At 37.2% G+C, this 17,589-nt stretch overlaps 2 protein-coding genes across 4 annotated transcripts in view; one reads left to right on the top strand and one right to left on the bottom strand.

Moving 5' to 3' along the window:
• LOC121296627 (NEDD4-like E3 ubiquitin-protein ligase WWP2) overlaps nucleotides 1-11,654 on the bottom strand; it is a 70,017-nt gene extending 58,363 nt beyond the window's left edge. For 2 of the 3 annotated variants that reach the window (XM_041222376.1, XM_041222378.1), the window contains exons 1-4: nucleotides 10,766-10,860; nucleotides 7,534-7,620; nucleotides 6,280-6,436; nucleotides 3,839-3,960 (exon numbers count right to left, since the gene is read on the bottom strand). In XM_041222376.1, the coding sequence (XP_041078310.1) occupies nucleotides 3,839-3,960; nucleotides 6,280-6,436; nucleotides 7,534-7,603 (349 nt within the window). In that variant the 5' untranslated portion in view covers nucleotides 7,604-7,620; nucleotides 10,766-10,860. Of the gene's footprint in view, nucleotides 1-3,838; nucleotides 3,961-6,279; nucleotides 6,437-7,533; nucleotides 7,621-10,765; nucleotides 10,861-11,625 lie in introns of those variants that run through there. The other variant, XM_041222377.1, reaches the window with a different exon arrangement.
• A 31-nt stretch (nucleotides 11,655-11,685) lies between these two features.
• Nucleotides 11,686-17,589, top strand: LOC121296628 (RNA-binding protein NOB1-like). Its single transcript, XM_041222379.1, has 9 exons — nucleotides 11,686-11,789; nucleotides 12,328-12,460; nucleotides 13,046-13,179; nucleotides 13,401-13,472; nucleotides 14,108-14,230; nucleotides 14,471-14,749; nucleotides 14,934-15,031; nucleotides 16,119-16,263; nucleotides 16,470-17,589. Exons 1-9 carry the CDS (start codon nucleotides 11,721-11,723, stop codon nucleotides 16,737-16,739), a joined length of 1,323 nt encoding a protein of 440 aa, XP_041078313.1. The 5' UTR covers nucleotides 11,686-11,720; the 3' UTR covers nucleotides 16,740-17,589.

The raw sequence follows: 17,589 nt of genomic DNA, 5'->3' as shown, positions 1-17,589 counted from the left end.
TGCAAGGCAAAATACTTGAAAAAAATTTCCAGGTGTCTGGCCTAAAGGGGCAGCTTCAACATGGCAGGGTAAAGCAGCCTATACCCCCCCGAAAAAACTGAGTGCCAGGGCCAATGCAACATTACCCATGGGACTTGTGCTTATATGACCCACAAGCACACCACACAGTTCTGCCTTTTACCAGACAATTTAATTTAGATTTTTCAGCAAATGCAACAATTCTTGTAAAGTATCACATTGTTCAATCTCTCTTTTGATAGTTAGCTTGTCTTGACTTTAAGTTATTCTCTTAATACACTCAAGTGAATGTGCTCCATCTTAACTTGGGGCAAGACAGCAACTTGAAACATGTTTAGTGTTAACATTATCACCAATTAAAAGTATGATTACCAACCTTTCCTGCCATATAAATGTGCCAGGTCCTTATCACAATGCTCATTTTATGTTGTCATTGGCGCTAACTTTTAATATTTTCAACACTAGTATTAAACATTATAAAACAAAAAAAAAAAAAAAAAAAAAAAAAAGAGATTTGTATTTAAGTGTTAGCAATCACATTGATTTATATTTAGAAGTACAGTTCGATATCCATTACCCAGATACATGTCAGTCGCGTTTTACCACCCCTGTATTAAGAATAAAATTAATTCCCATTATATATATATAAAACTAATTAATGCACTTACCCATGACATGTGACTTCCAACTCCGTCACCAGTTTTTTGATACAAAGCCAATCTCTCCAATGTTACAATTTATCTGAATATCCATCACAGACCATGTTTTTTTATTATTATTATTATATTTTGCAGTTACAAAGCGCTTCCACCAATTTCACTTGACGAAAATGCAGAAAAAACAAAGCAAACAAGACAAGCCAGGGTAATGCAACAGTTAATCATTAAAGTTTTAGATACTGTGATGCATTTTTTTTTTTATCTGTGATCTATTGTTGCTTTTGTGCATTTTCATTTACAAGTGAACTGTGACATTAGGGCCTTATCTAGCACTATATTCTGCAATTTTGAATACTGTCTTTAGATACGGTTTTAATTCTGGAAACACAAAAAAAAGATACAAGGGATTGGAACGGACCAAATGAAACAATCAGATATGCGTCACATGCGTTTAACCGTCACTGAAGTCAAAATGTTATAAGGTTGGATATGTGAGAGTTGACTAGATTTTAAAACTGAATAACCTTGGCCACATTTTATTTTGCCGTGAAAGAACAAAGTAGTACTCAAAAACAGATTTTTTTTTTTTAATATACAACGTTCGTATATTAAATCTAAGGTATGTTATTTATATGTCTAGCATGGTATACACCAAAGGCAATGTCAGTCTAAAAAACAGACTTTCCATCATAGTCCAACTTTTCATCTAGACCATATGAATCATACATTTACTATTAAATCCCTCTTTTACAAACTACCTAAAAGGTATATTGTATAAAGAACTAGCCACAGAGGGGTTTTATACTAAAAGTATATTCCTTTAAGACTGAAAACAGAATCAGACTCTGTTCACCCATGTTGGTACAGTTGTGAACTGGTCACATATCAAGTTTTTAAAGTAATTTCAGCGCAATTAAGATCCTTCTGAATAAGTTCTCAGTTGTTAAACTTCGGGCCCCATTGACTGACCTTACCTTCAGCTTCTAGATTGTTTAAGAATGAAAATCCCTAGGCTGCAATTAACCTAGATTTCTGTACAGGACAGTAACTGTAGCCTTCTTGTTTGCCTTTACATAGCCAATAAAAAAAAAAAAAAAAAAAAAAAAAAACTTCTTTCATAAAGACTCTGATTTAAACAGTCATTAAATCACAGTTAAATTAATTATACAGAAAACTTCCAAGTAATAAAAAATGTGATTGAAAAGCTGCCATTTATGAAACAAGACACTGTCAACTGTTAAAGTAAACCATTAGTACAGGCTAGTAGGCCAAGTTGCTTGTTTCTATGTAGCTTCAGTATAGGACTGTATGAAGAGACAGACCAACAGTATGAAATGAATCTGGCGTCCAAGGGTCACAATTAGGGCTCAAACTCTCTGTTAATTTGTTTTTAAAAATATGCTACTGACAAATTGGACTTTGTCTCAAACTATAAAAGACTATTGCATATTAATGTCGCCTACAAAGAGATTTTTCAATATGCCTGTCAGGTGGATTAGGAGTAGTGTGGAATTTTCAATTTCTAGCTTTCTGTCCCCACCACAGTGCAACCCTCCTAATATACTATCTTGATGCAGAAAATCACCAAACAAGTACACACAAGAAGTGAGGCAAAGTAGAAGGCCTAGTTTTTAAGGCTTTGAATCTGGCCTAGGTCATTAATTATTGATACAGAGTCACTTTACACAAAAAATATTATTCTTTGGTTGTTGTTATCAAAAACTGTCAGCCTCTATACAACTTTCCACTCTACCAATGAAAGACAAAAAAAGAGGAATTGCTAGCATGCATGACTGCTTGACCCAATTGCCAATCATGCAATTCCAAGATGATATACAGATCTTTGAGAAGCTCATTCAAGTAGGGGGTGGAATTGTTTTTAAACTTGAGCTCCAGCTCTGGGAGCCTGATTAATAGCAAAGGAAAAGATTACTTCAATAAATGGCACAAATAGGAGGTCAATTTTGCAAAGTGCCCATGAGCACTTTGGGAAATCAATTCATAGCTGCTTCAGTGTTAAATTAATTCTTAATGAAAAAGTGCCTGTTTAAAGGGTTTTAAATGTAATGAGAACATTGCCCCAAACCTTTAAAGTAAGTGGAAGTTTCACCTATGAGAAAACCATTTTCATATGCATATTTGGGAAGAAAAAACAAGTTTCATGGTCCTGCTAAGAGAAGTGTGGTAGGGATGGAGAATATAGAAGTGTTTTTGTATTATCATTTAACAAACATATTGCACCTTGACATCACATTTTAAACCTTTCAATAAAATGACTGACGATGGTGCCATTAACTGAACTGATGATCCATAGGGATTAAGAAGGAAGTCACCCGTCACAAACTTTCATTCAGTATTAAAAATAAAGTTAAAAAACTTTTATTTACGTTTCCTTGTCCGAGTGGCACATCCATAAAGACACTCCACGTGGACTGCAGGATGTACCCTGTAGCCTGGAGATCACATGTTTGAATCCAGACTATGTCATTGGCGACCATGCCCGAGGGTTCTTAGGGTGCAGCGCACAACTGGTAGAGTGCCGCCCGGGTAGGGAATACCATGGTTCACCGTGCACCTCATAGGGCACCTACGGGTCTGCAGTGGAACCACCCAGTTCTGTGTTGTCCTCTGACACTATAGGTCTGGTGGATTCACTGTGGATCCACAGTGCGAAAAAATTACGGATTAGCAGACATATTTCGGAGGACGCGTATCTCAGCCTCCGTTTCCTGTCGCTGGGGGGTTGCAGCGGTGAACCGGGATAAAAATATAATTGGGCATTCCAAATTGGGGAGAAAACCGGGGTAAAAAAAAAAAAACATTGGCGACAACTAAATTAAAAATAAATAAATACATAAATAAATTTCTACGTCTGTTTAGCCCTTGCTATGAATGGCTGTCTGTTTATAACATAGTAAAGGAAGCAGCTGTAACTTATTCCTCCACATTTCTCCTGACCACAGTTAAGCAAGGGAACTTGTTTATGCCTGAGGTGTGCTTTTCTTTATTTAAAAAACAGCTTGCTTGATCACCTGAGTCTGTTGTTTGCTTGCGAATGTGGTTAAAGCAAAGCTAGCAAAAATGGTATTTCAACACCCAGTTTGAACGTTGGCTTTAACCTTTACTGCTGTTAACTGTACCTTCTGTGAAAATAAACTTACTTTTGCCATTGTTGTTCTTTAAAGTGTCATAGATGTCAATGGAGGCACTTCCGAGGAGCTCGTTTCTCAGTGTGTGACAGCTCCACAGCTTCAGGTCCAGACGGCTCTGGGGGGTAACATTCCTGGAAAAATGTTTTAAAGAGAAAACAAATGTTTTTGCTGTATCCAATAACAAGCGTTGCCACAGTTATGAAAAATAAATGGTCAAGAAGCACAAGCAGGGTGATGCATATGTACATTCACCACACTCTTAAAATGTGCCTAAAACCCTGAACTAGAGGGAGCACAGGGCTGCAAAGGTAGTAGCAGTATCTGTGATCACCCACTCGCAGACTTCTGATCAAAAACATACTAATACAAGGGCAGATTTGAGATGTGGACAGCCATCCAAACATGAACAGAACTCATCTGATTTGCGGAAAACTTTATGCAAGCTCTGAACAATGGAATGAAGTTTTTTTCTGTTTGTTTTTAATGTATTTAATAGTATTTTTATTAGCTCATTTTGTAGAAAATGCAAACAGTAAGTATTGTATGTACTCTACAAACACAACAGACTGATGCATTAATGACACAGCTCTGGCATGGATGATGTAGAAGGGGCCAGCAACAATAGTCGTAGACATTTCTTCTAGGCAGAAAATACATTTTCTGAGTAGTACAGAGGAAGCTAAATACTCAAAGCTATGTACTTCAATAAGTTTTTCTAAATTATGTGTGTAAGGGCATGTTTAAAAAGTGGTCACTAATCACAACTGACAGGATCGCTTCTGGTATAAACAGTAAAATAAGACAGACAGCTAACCACAGAATACTGTCTGTTTGGAACAGGTAACAGGTATATCTTGTATTCAGTTTAGATCCAGTTAATGTTCCAATTAAATCCTGATAATGCCACTGATGTAAAGACAACTACTGCTAGTGCTGAATCAAGAGGTAGGTAGATTTCATAATAAAAAGAACACACTCCTGTTCACACCCCTAGGAAAATTCCCTTTGGAATTTCAATACACAGCTATGTATATGTAAGGCAACAGATGTACCACACTATCAGTATCCACTGATGTCAAAAAGTGTATGCAATCTGTGATGCAAGTTCTAATTCAATCACCTCTCCTGGTAACCAGCATACATCCTTTGTTTTATCACATATAGTGGATAGTTGGTTTGCAATGTGTGAGACAGTGAGACTAGCACTTGGCTTTTACCAAGGCAAATTTTGATTAATTTATACATTAATGTATGTTAAAAAAAGAATGAACAACATCAGCTTTTACAACTTTTACAGCTTTATTTAATTTGTGTATTTTTATTATTAAGAGAGCAGATGCAAGCATTAAAAAAAAAAAAAAAAAAAAAGCAATACCCTACTTTGTAGCATTAACAGTTTACATACGCGATTACAGCCAATTTGCGATTAACATTCCCTCAAAAACAATGCTTGTCGATGATTTCTATTATTTCCATTGTTCTCCATGTATTTGAAAACTTAGATGACTGCTATTTTTGTGATGTTTACCAAATGTATGAAACTTTACCTTCAACTTTTTACATTACAGCTGTTTACCCTCCACTACATCAGTTCAGCAAGACATGGTTTGGCTATACAAGACCAAATCATTGTTTTCCTGACTGTACACAAGACCATTTGAAGTATATATCTAAGTACCTGAGGACTTTCCAAGTAAACTTTTTTAAAACTGTTTTACATAAATTCCATATTTCTACTTGTTGACATTTTGGACATTCACATGGTAATCTTCCAAGTTTTCAGAGAAATGGAAAATTGGCAAAAAATATGGTATGTGAAAGGTGATACATTTTTAAATTTGTATTTATAAATCCCATTTTTGAAAATGATCACTTTATAACCTTATTCAGCTATAGCAGTAGTAGTATTGGATGTGTACCTCCTGTATTTAGAGCACACAGAAGCAGTGGCAAGTAGGTTTCAGAAGGGCATACTATCTAGTATTTGTACACTGCACAGAGGGCTAAACTATAAGGAACAATGGTACTTTACTGTAAGATCTGCTGGACACTGCAGCTATTTGTGTGCATACAATACTCAGGTAAGTAGAGGAGTCAGGCTGTTCACTCATAGCACTGAAGTTCAATACTATCATTGTCCATTGTCTGAACACTTACTATGCCTTAGCTGTTGTTAGAAATCACAGTTTCAACTAGATTTATTATCTGAGTTCTATACAAATGTTTGAAGTGTTACACTTCTACCTTGGTAACTAAAATGTAAAATAACTTCTCATCACCCATAGCTTTAAACACAATCAACAGATCTTCTGTAACACCAAAAAAACATAAGTTAATAAACATACACTGGTGATATGGCTGTTTTGACAGCACATTGAAATGTGTGTTACTATTTATATAATTTTTTTAGGGTACTGATCACGCAATGGAAAGGAGAGCTTGAAACTTACAAAGTGAGATTTTCATTCCACTGGAGCTCAGGATTCCCACTACGTTTTCCCGTCTTTTTGGTCTCATTTGATAGTCCATCAGGGGTGACTTCCACAAAAGAGTTGATTCGGGAGTTTCTGCTGGGTGCTTTGGGGGACTGGGGCTTTGCTGATAAAACTGACAAAACACCAGCATTGTTCAAAGCACAGGGCTCTTCTACAACAAGTAAATCTGTATACATAGTCTTACTTTGTCTGTTAGTTTCAATGCCCTTTCTCATGGTCACTTGAATATCTATACTCTACTTTGAATCAAGATATTATAAAGCACAGAAAATAGTAACTCTGATTATTCAGCCTGTACTGAAAGTCATACCAAATAAGCAGTTAAAATGAATTGCAGTGCACAACTAAACAGCACCACTTAGTGGCATCTTTATAACTTGCGTCAATCAAAATGAATTCACAGCAAAACAAATCCAAATTAATAACAGTACGACAGAAGATAAATTATATACTAAAACAAAGTAAGAAAATGGTAAAGCAGAAGTAGAAACGAATAATACAATCTACTTTCCAGAAAATGGTTTTTGTAAGTTTCTCTGTTCTGTTTCCCCTCATAGCCTACATGAACACTTGTAATCACAGCCCAATCTATTGATTTAAGTTGGTTTCCATTTTATAATTGTTTTAAATACATGGACAAAAAATAGACAATTAGAAACCTGAATAATACACACACTAAAAATGTTTACAAATGTTTTTTTCTTTTTTTTTTTCTTCCTCCCCAAGGGATCAACTTCAAGTTAAAAAGACAAGGTTTTGAGACATGCACTCTGATTAAATTACTCTGTGCAGGAACTACACAGCAACATATGGATGCTGTTTTAGTTTGGAAACATAGTCCGAGAGCTCACTCAATAGACTTTACAACAAACTTACAGCTGTATTTTTGTACTTTAGAAAATGTGAGTTTTACAAACTGACAAAAACAAAGCTGGTGCTATGATCATACTACTATGAAGATTTGCTGCAATATCAATTTAATATGTTAATTTCAAATGAAACAGCCAACAAAAAAAACAGATTACCTATTAGCACCTCTACATCACAAGATGGCCGCATCTCAGGCTCACTGCAGATTAGAAACGCCTTAAGACTTCTAATGGGAGTCTACTGTAAAAGGCCTTCGCTTTGCATGCACTGTACTTATGACAATATTGTAAATGCACTGATGTAGCTCTGTACATTTTGCATGGGGTAATTGTTACTTACTTTTTAAGGTCAACTGTGATTTTTCTGAGGTTGGGCCAATCCCAGTTCTACTCGAACTGGCAGATGCCATTACAGATCATTACAGCTCTAAAGAAACCAAAACAAAAGTTCACATCAATAAAAACACTGTAAACAACAAAGTACACTCACTTACTACAACATACAGATATATCAGCTTGTGAAGACAGTAAAGCTTAGATGAAGTAACATTAATACTATATCCCCCCGCAGGGAGATGCTCATCCATCTGTTCATACATGTCACACTTTACATTTTTCCATATATCTGGAAAACTAGTTATCCAGTTGTGACGAAACTAGGTATTAACATAATTTAGTCAGATTGTGGGAATGTATGGAGGTGTATCTTTATACATTTAATAAAGACACAATATCTTTGTGAGGGCAGCACGGTGGCGTGCTGCTTAGCCCTGTGGCCTCACAGCTCCAGGATCCTGGGTTCGATTCCAGCCTCAGGGTCTGTGTGGAGTTTGCACGTTCTCCCTGTGTTCGCATGGCTTTTCTCTAGGTACTCCGGTTTCCTCCCACATGCTGGTTAGGTGGATTGGTCTCTCTAAATTGTCCCTTAGTCACCCTGCAATGGACTGACACCCCGTCCAGGATGTAGTCCTGCCTTGCACCCCTATGTCTGCTGGGTTAGGCTTTGGCAACCCTCTATAGGGTTAAGTGGGTATAGATAATAGATGGACAATTTGATTGTATTGCTATTTTTTCTGTGTGTGTATGTATTTAGGAATAGACATGGCAGGCTGTATCAGACAGGTAAGTGTACACAAGTACAATAATAAATCTGACTTCTCTTATAGCAGAATCAGTATGAACACTTACAACTGAAGGAAAGGGAAAAGAACATCTGTGGTTTGTAAAGACAACTTAATCCAAGTTCAGACAGACTGCTGTATCTGCACTGTTGGAGCACAGAGTAACTAATAACGTATCTCCAGCTACTGTAAATGCAAAACCCTAGCAAGTTATCTTTTAGTCTACTAGGGCTTGCTTACTATGTGCTACATAGAACTTTGTAATCTGAAATTTTAACATTAATTGATGACTGATGAGGCAATTGGCTAAAACTAAAATACTATAACAGTTGTAACAGGGGACACAGAAACATGTGATCTGCAATTGGAATTACATTTGGTTAACTTTGATTAAAGAAACAGTATCATTTTGAAGTACTGTAATTTTTAACTAACAAAGATTATACTGATGATCCTAATCTGTATGGGTAGTATTAAAAGTGTGTTAGGAATCAAACTGAAGACAAACAGAGTTTCCATTTTACTCTGAAAGCAATAACTAAGGTTTTGTGATAACTGGCTCATTAAAATCCAAATTATTTTCTTCATAAGGGCTTCAGGCTAGATTTGCAATGTGTCATATGGCAATGATTTATGGTTTTAGTTCAGAAATGTTTCCTACTTTTTAAGAAATCTTGCAGATATCACAAGGTGGTTTAAATCATTTATGGAGAAAGACAGGTATGATTTAAACAAGAGTAGTCAGTAACCTTTGATTTCACCAGGCAGATTGGAGCCGTTTCTGACAAGATCAAAATGATCTGTCTTCTGAGGTTTCATGTAATGCAGCAAGAGTTTTTTTTGTGGTCCAGTCCAAACCACTTTCCTTCTGTTCAATACATATATAATACACATAACATCATGACAACTTTTTACACATATAACTTTAAAGTATGTTTCAAAGCTCTTTTCAAAATGGCCACTCTAGTGCACTGGGGTTTGAGATCTGTACTCTAAATCACTGCCAGAATAGCAATTTATTAAAAAAAAAAAAAAAAAATGCTCTGGCTTTTGTGTTACCTGTTTGACAATGTGGGCAATAATGCTTACATTATCAGTGCACTAGAGCAGCCATTTTGAAAAGAGCTTTGAAACAGACTTTAAAGTTATAAGTGTAAAAAGTTGTCAGGATGTTAACAATGAAAAGAAAAATTACAGGTACATTATTTAACAGTTGTAGCAACACGTGGGGACACGTACACTTTATTTTTCAGAACCTTGCTACAAACTCAACAATATGCTATGTCAGTAATATTCCCCAGTATATTAAAAAATTGAAGTGCAACATAAAGAAAGATGACCGGATGTCCACACAGACATCTGAGATTCTTAATAAACTTAATGTTCATGCCATGTTTCATGACAATAGGATAAAGGGGTTTTAAAGATGTTGCAAAAATGTGTTTAGTGTGACATACATTGGTTTGACCACCTCCACTACATCCCTTTTGCTGAGGATTTCATAACAATTGGTGTTTCCCAACTTGTAATGTGTGGTGAAATTCTAGGGTGGCAATTTTCTAAACTCTTGTATTTTTGTTCTAATCTGAAAAGTCTCTCTACTTTCTAAAATGATAAAACAACAAATGGGTAACTGCTAAAAATGTAACTTTAGGTCTACCTTATAAATGTGGTAAAAACACCGTAACAAATTTAAAAGCCACTTTACATTCACGTATATTAACTATACCATGCTAGGCTAGTATCAGACAACATCCTTGAAGAAATTATCTTATGATTGTTGATGGGCATGCCGCAGTGGAAAACCAGTGCCCACACATTACTTCACCGTTCCAGCAATATACTTAAGGAATGACTTCCCACATGGACGGTTTCTAGTGTCTGTAAATAGTAACCGAATGGGAAAGATTACAACTTGTAACAAGAAACCGACAGAGGTGGCAAAACTCCGAAAAAAAGACCTCAAATCTGTCTGAGGTTCAAATGGGTGACATAAGAAGTATTTCTTCTTGTTCATATTATTTCCGTGCCAATGGTGCAATAAATCATTATAAACGCTGCTTACATAATCTTCAAAAACAAGAAGCGTATTTGTGGTGAGCTGCTTGCTTACAAACACACCTGGCTGGGCGACGTCGCTCTTCTGCTATCCTGTAACATTAAACCATATACTACGACTGCACGTAGTTCACTTTCAAGTTAACTGGATACAATAGTTATCACAAACAACTGCTGTCACATTACCAGCTCGGCTTTCCCTTTGTATAAACAACACAACAGTATTTGCCGAGTACCGTGACAATAGAGACAGCAGGTAGCTATAGCTGCAAACCATATCGATATTCTTTTTTTTTTTTCTCCAGAGCGAGTTCATTTTTTTTAAAAACAGCAAACCTAATGAGACAGAATGAAGATGCGTTAAGTTAGCAAACAAACATTTCGATTGCTTACCTCTCAGCCAGGCTCCGCTGTTCTCAGTTTACTTTCACTTCCGCCTCTACAACAAGGTCACGTGACAATGGCAACCTGACCGGAAAAGTGAAGCTAGTCCCCGCCCCCTGCCTCTTCTAACAGGGGCAGTAACAAAAGGTAAATCATGCAATTAACTGACTGTACAATTCCGTATGGTCACTATAAAATTAATTAAATGGGTATAAAGGTGATCTTCCAAAGAGCGAACAGAAAGCAGAAATCCCCGTACCGTGCAGCATTAACCACGGTGTGCTTTCTTTAAGTTCTTGCCGTCTCTTATGTACACTTAGTCATGTCTGCATATCCAGAGCAATTCTCAATATTAGATTTTCCATGGCAATATTTACTGTTAATCATCAATTTGTTTTTACTCTGAATAAGCTCACTATTCTTACATGGGGGAATTAAGGCATATTTCCTGTTACTAATACGTAGAAGTATTTTTCTCAAAGATATGTTATATAGTGCTTCGCAACTTTATGGGCAGGTTAACCTTCCTACCTGTGACATGTAGTAGTACACTGTATTAAGCAATGCATTATCCTTACAAAAATGTAGCCCAGAAAAGTATTTCATTTTACACCACCTGGGCGATACACATACAATAATGAACCACTGTCTGTATTGTCTTTGGGTGAAGTAACTATAAATAAAGAGGGTGACGTGCAACTTCATGTTAGCATGTGCACGTATCTCTATAAGATTTGAGAAAATAAACTGTAAACAAAAAAAACAGAAAATAGTCGTATCGTGCGCTAGTACAACTCGTTTTGACTAGAGAGATCTCCCCACCCCCCTTTGTCTAATTGAAGAAAAGTTTTTCACCAACGAATACAGACCTTCCAAAGTCTTACCAGCATTCCTGCTTGCTTGATTGTGCACGTATACGGTACTACTAGACCCTATCGCTGATTGGGTAGGAACAGCTTTCAAGATGTCTGCGGCCTTGGCAGAGCATGTTGTTGCTGATGCTGGAGCTTTCCTTAAGAATGCACCTTTACAGGTAAGAACAAAATTCAGCGATCTGCAGCACTTGAACAGAACGTGTTCATGTTTTACTGTTATTGGTTTGGGGATAAAATGTTTCTTAAAAAATACGCGTTTTCATGAATGCGTCATGTCTGCTTTGTCGGCGTGCAGACAGTGCTGTACCGTGTTGCCATCACGCAGATTATTGTTTTGACCGAAAACCACAGGATCCTTGTTTACGTGTCTTAAAACTGTATAGCTGGCAGTTACTGCTACTTACTTACACGTGTGCCGGGTCTTCTGTATTAACTTCGTGAAAGACACGCATGTCATTTCTATCACTATCTCAGTTCATGACTATACCGCTATACCCCGACGATTGTATGCATGTAATTGTGAATAAGTAAAGACATTTTTTACTGTAAACTGCTTCTGATTTAACATACTGATTTGTTATGCAATCCATCAGGAAATAATTTCTAAATTATTTCACTTGTAATACATCATTTAAATAAATATGAAATTATATTTAAATTTGCATGTCTTCTAAAAAGCTGCTTCTCCACCCCCAGGACATTGGGAAGAACATTTATACCATCAAAGAAGTTGTGAATGAAATCCGTGATAAGGAAACAAAAAAAAGGCTTGCCTTTTTACCATACACGCTTCAGTTCAAGGATCCCTTTCCGGAGTTCATTCAATTAGGTGAGTTTTTTTTTCTTTTCCTTTAACTATAATCTGCTTGTATATTAAACGTGTTTGTCTTTAATAGCATGTCTACAATGTCTATATACACTAATATATAACACATTTATGATATTGGACACATTTTGTTGAATGTGTTGGATTGAAATACTTTTTTGTATTCAGCACTGTGAAAAAAAAAATATATATATATATATATATATATATATATATATATATATATATATATATATCTATACACTTACGCTTATATAATTAACTTAGCTAATTTAAAACTGTTTAATTTTGCATGAAAACATACTTCCTTCTTCATACATTATACATTCTATAAACAGAATACTCCATGAACCTTTATGGAATTCTGACTGTCACTTGATGTCTCACAAACAACCCACCCACTGGTTCTTCTGCCTTCCTCATTAAAGGAATATCTACAGCACTCCTTGAACGATCACAAAGTAACCTCTATGTTTCCAATTGTTCAGCTGGGTGTTGTTATCTCCAGCCATTCCCCTCTTAGGAAATCAGACTGTGCTTTTGTCTGCAGGAATCCTCATTTAAATTTTTCTTTGCTTCTTATTGTAGTGACTGAATTCTCCAAAAAGACAGGTGATTACCCCAGCTTGTCAGCTACAGACATCAAGGTTTTAGCCTTGACCTACCAGCTTGAGTCGGAACATGTGGGCATCAACCATCTGAAACAAGAACCAGAAAGAAAAGTAGGTAAAGGTATGAAATAGTGCTGGTGCCCATATGGTTTTTATATTGAGAGTATCAGCATCTGAGGGTATATGTAGAAGCCTGTCCATATGTATTGTTTCTTACAGTGCTAGGTTTGGCGATGAACTTATACCCTTGTATTTCCTGTTGTGATGGGGGATATAAATGTTACAGATGGCATTAAACGCGTGAAAGTAAACGCGTACCGTTGTGTCCACAGGTCCAAGTGAGCAGCACTAGACAACATCCAGAGGCCCCAGTAAATATTGCTGGATTTCATCTACCTTCAAAGGTGAGGTAAATACATGTAGCTGACCAGGAGGCTGTTTCCCCAAAAGCAACTTTAATCAAATCAACAACCCAAATCTCGGTGTCTCTAAATGTTCTTGAACTTTTACTTCAGTTCATAAGTGGTCTGGGTAGTCGTGAGATTTTGTGGAGGTTGAGAATACACAGCACCACCATTAGGAGAACACATACTCATACTTTTGTGCAAGTGCATGGCAGCTTAACAAATACATAGTTTCTTTGACTTCAGTAACACCACACTAATAAGAGGGGGTCTTTACCATTCAGACAGCCAGAAAGATTGGGTTTGTTTTTTCAAATTACACCCTTAACTGATACTCAAAGCAAGTAATGCTCATGAGAATTTCGAGGGATTTTAGGAAATACACAGATAGGTCAGAAGCAGATGCATCTTACTAGAAATAAGTCTTGAAGTCACAACTTTATTTCTGTTATCAGGAAACTGTCCCCTGGTCACTGTGTATGTGTGCAGTCTTTGAGGCGCTCTTGTATTTTAATCACTTGTCTGATTTTGATGAATTTGTTATGGGACATTTGTTATGTACTTTTTGTGGTGTTTACACATTTGGCTGGGGGTGTCATTTTTATAACATGATGTACCTGGTTTTCCCCAAGCAGAAGCACCAAGAAAATGCTGCTGGAATCTGTTCCACACAGACCCCAGAGAGCTCAGAGTTCAACACCTTCCAGTTCTGGAGGAATCCACTGCCCAGCATAGAAACTGATCTATTGGAGTTACTGGTGAGTTTTGGAAAAACTGAGGGCTCCAGTAAACCTGAAACCCAAAATTTGGAATTCGCAGTAGTGTCTAACATATTTTCAATTAAGTCGATCAGTAGCAATATTGCATTTGTATTCCTAATAAGTGTTACATTCAGATACTCCTAATATTTGAGCTTATTGTGAGATGCATGTAACTTTTGAACAAAAGTGTGCTTAGTATTTGTATAAAACTGTTGTGACTTGGTTCTCTCCATGCAGAGTGCTGAGTTGGTGTCAGTAGCAGACAGCTCCACAGGTGTAGGGGATCATCTTTCCAGAAAGAGTCATGAAGGGGATGGGGACTCTAAAGAAAGGAGTGAGGAGGAGGAAGAGGAGGAAAACACAGGGGAGGCTGGTGGTGGTGGTGGTGATGATTATGATGATGATGGAGGTTGGATAACCCCCAGCAATATCAAACAGATTCAACAGGACATGGGGTGCTGTGAAACTCCTTCCAAAATGCAAGTTGGCTGTCTGACTACAGATTTCGCCATGCAGGTAAACATGTTGGAGCCTTCAGACTTTGTTCAAAGCCATTTAATAAAGCCTGATTTTAGCAGGTGCATTATATGCTGCTGCTGCTTCTTATTTCAGTTGTACATTAATATCTCTTAGTAATGAGTACGGCTTAACTTACATGTGGAGTAATGCCTAGTTCACTTTTTTTTCTGATTCTTTACAGAATGTTCTCATTCAGATTGGGCTCCATGTACTCTCGGTCAGCGGAATGTTAATCACTGAAGCCAGGAGTTACATCCTGCGGTGCCACGCATGCTTCAGGTGAGTTATTTCTATGAACACATTTACGGTTATATTTGTTTCTTTTCTGGGGAGAAACATATTTACAAAACTAAATACTCTACCCACTCTATATCGCAGGTGTCGATGTCCAATATAAATGCGCTATATATCGAGGGCCGCGATATAGCGAGACACCCATAGAAAAATAAATAGTCTAACAAATACTGGACAACCACTCCCTCGTTTTATCGGAGGCGTCAGGGTCCACTATAAATCCTTTAGGCGACCTGATTTTTATCATTTTTTGTATATATAAAAAGCAGCACACCGTTTTAATTTGTACAGCGGAGGGTAATTGCTTCTCATCAACTTCAGTCTCCAATTCATTTCAGTGTTCCTCTCCTTTCTCAAATGCACAAACCCGCTGCATTGAAATAATCCATTCCAACATAGGAAGCTTGTTGCTAGGGAGCTGACGTCACTGACTTTTGCTAGTGCATTGCTGCCACACCTCAACACCTCGTTGGCTAAAATAAAAACCGCTTCAGCAAGTATATTAATGCTTTTTGTTTTTAATTGTTTTGTATATTGTTGTTTGTGATGTGCAGTATGAGATAAAACAAACAGTAATTCTAAGTGCCTATGTATTTTGCAGCTAGTGCATACACAGTAAGACAGTATAAATGGGGAGCCAACTCCAGGAATACGATATATCTGAATCCGCAGTATAGTGAGGGGTGCTGTCACGAGGGGTGGGTGTAGTTAAGAGTATTGCAATATCCATTTACAAATAGACACTTAAGATTTTAATTCTTTCAACATTGCAAACCAGGTATAGCATAGCACTAGAATGCTTTTTCTTCTCATGATACTGAAATGAATTGATTACTAGTAGATATTTTAGGATTATATTATCTAACGTGGTGCTTTATAGTCTAGTTTTATCTTGTTTGTTTTCTTTTTAAATACAATACAAATTACCCTTAATCTGTTGGTATATACCAATATTAATACCTCTAGTTGTATAAAGTATGACATATAAATAGGCGATAGACTTAAATTTTGCAGCAGTGGGGAGAGGCTGAGTTGTGACCATGAGGTGCATCTTCATTTTCCAATATTTAAGGACCACATCCAACATGACAAAAGTCTTCTGCCCAAACTGCGGGAATAAAACCTTGAAGAAAATTGCAGTGACGATAAAGGAGGACGGCAGTTTCCAGATGCACTTCTCACGCAACCCCAAGGTGCTGAATCCCAAAGGAATGCGGGTGAGTGTGTGCATTATCATGCAGATTTTAAAAAGTGCACCCCTTGCATAGTGTTTTTTATTTATTTTTTTCTTAAATCAGTTTTGTGTGCTCAGCCTTTTGCTAAAAAAAGAAAAAATGTGGTGGGTGCATCGCTGTGTTGATTCAGAGTCTGAGTGAATAGTAAATCACCATGTGCCTTTGTATCTTTTGCCTTCCTCTTGCAGTACTCCCTCCCAAAGCCCCAGGGTGGGAAGCATGCTAACAACCCCCACCTTGTGGAGGACCAGCACTTCCCACAGCAGCGTCTGTCCCGCAAGGCCCGGCAGAAGACCAACGTCTTTGACCCCGATTACACCGCCGGGGGGTCTCCCTTCGCAGAGAACGACATCTACAGCCGGGCGGCTAACCTCAACATCCGGGACAGCCAGTGCGGGGCTGGCCGCCGCAGGGTAAACCCCAACGCCGCCAACAAGAAATTTGTCAAGAAAAGATGAAAATTCAGCGTGCAATATTTATGTTCCGACTACTTTGATCAATGTTGCAAAATTAAACCTGTATGCCGGTAAAAGCAAAGGACTTAAAACAGAGACAAGCAAGCAATTTTAGACTTGTTAAAATTGAAGCTGCAATCTTAAGTAAAGCTTAGACAAAAAAACACTTTGATATCGCCATTCTTCAGTTTAAATTCAATACGACCCCCTTTATTCTTTAATAGAATAGCAAGAAGTAGAAAGAGGTGCTTGATATGAAGAATTTGACCAAACATATAGGTACATCTCTAATTTGTGTAAGATAAAACTGATCAAACAGTGCTGTGTGCAGGGAGGTGATTTAGTCTGTTATTTAGTGCTGACGTGTAAGTTCGTGAATGTACAAATCCCTCCCAAATACTAATTGTCAGACAATAACAGCTTTGTACACTACTGTAAAATGTGCAAATTACATTTTATGGGGAAATCTTATTTTACGCTGGTTTGATGGAGAATCTCCATTTACAGCGGCACTGAATTTAGCACAGTGCAGCAGTGAAGCAGACAATTCTAACCACTGTTCTGAGTAATAGAAAGTTTATGTATGTGAGATGCACAGTAATGGCATTTTATCTTCTGCACTGCAGTATGTAGATGGGGTTTAACAGGAAGCATGTAAAAACTGTTTAACTAAATAAGGACCCGTATATTGTTGACATGCAACTTATTTTGATCAATTTCGAAGTAGTCTGCAACCATGACACACAGTTGTAATGTACTGTACAATTTACAAAGGTTGGATTACAGCCTGTGGAAAATGAGGCCTTATTCCAAATCATTACATTCAAGCAATAAAATGTGTTAAGCATATTCA

The sequence above is a fragment of the Polyodon spathula genome, chromosome 21, assembly GCF_017654505.1.
Source record: "Polyodon spathula isolate WHYD16114869_AA chromosome 21, ASM1765450v1, whole genome shotgun sequence".
Lineage (NCBI taxonomy): Eukaryota > Metazoa > Chordata > Actinopteri > Acipenseriformes > Polyodontidae > Polyodon > Polyodon spathula.
Note: the sequence above shows the minus strand (reverse complement) of the source record. Positions and strands in the feature narration are given on the sequence as shown.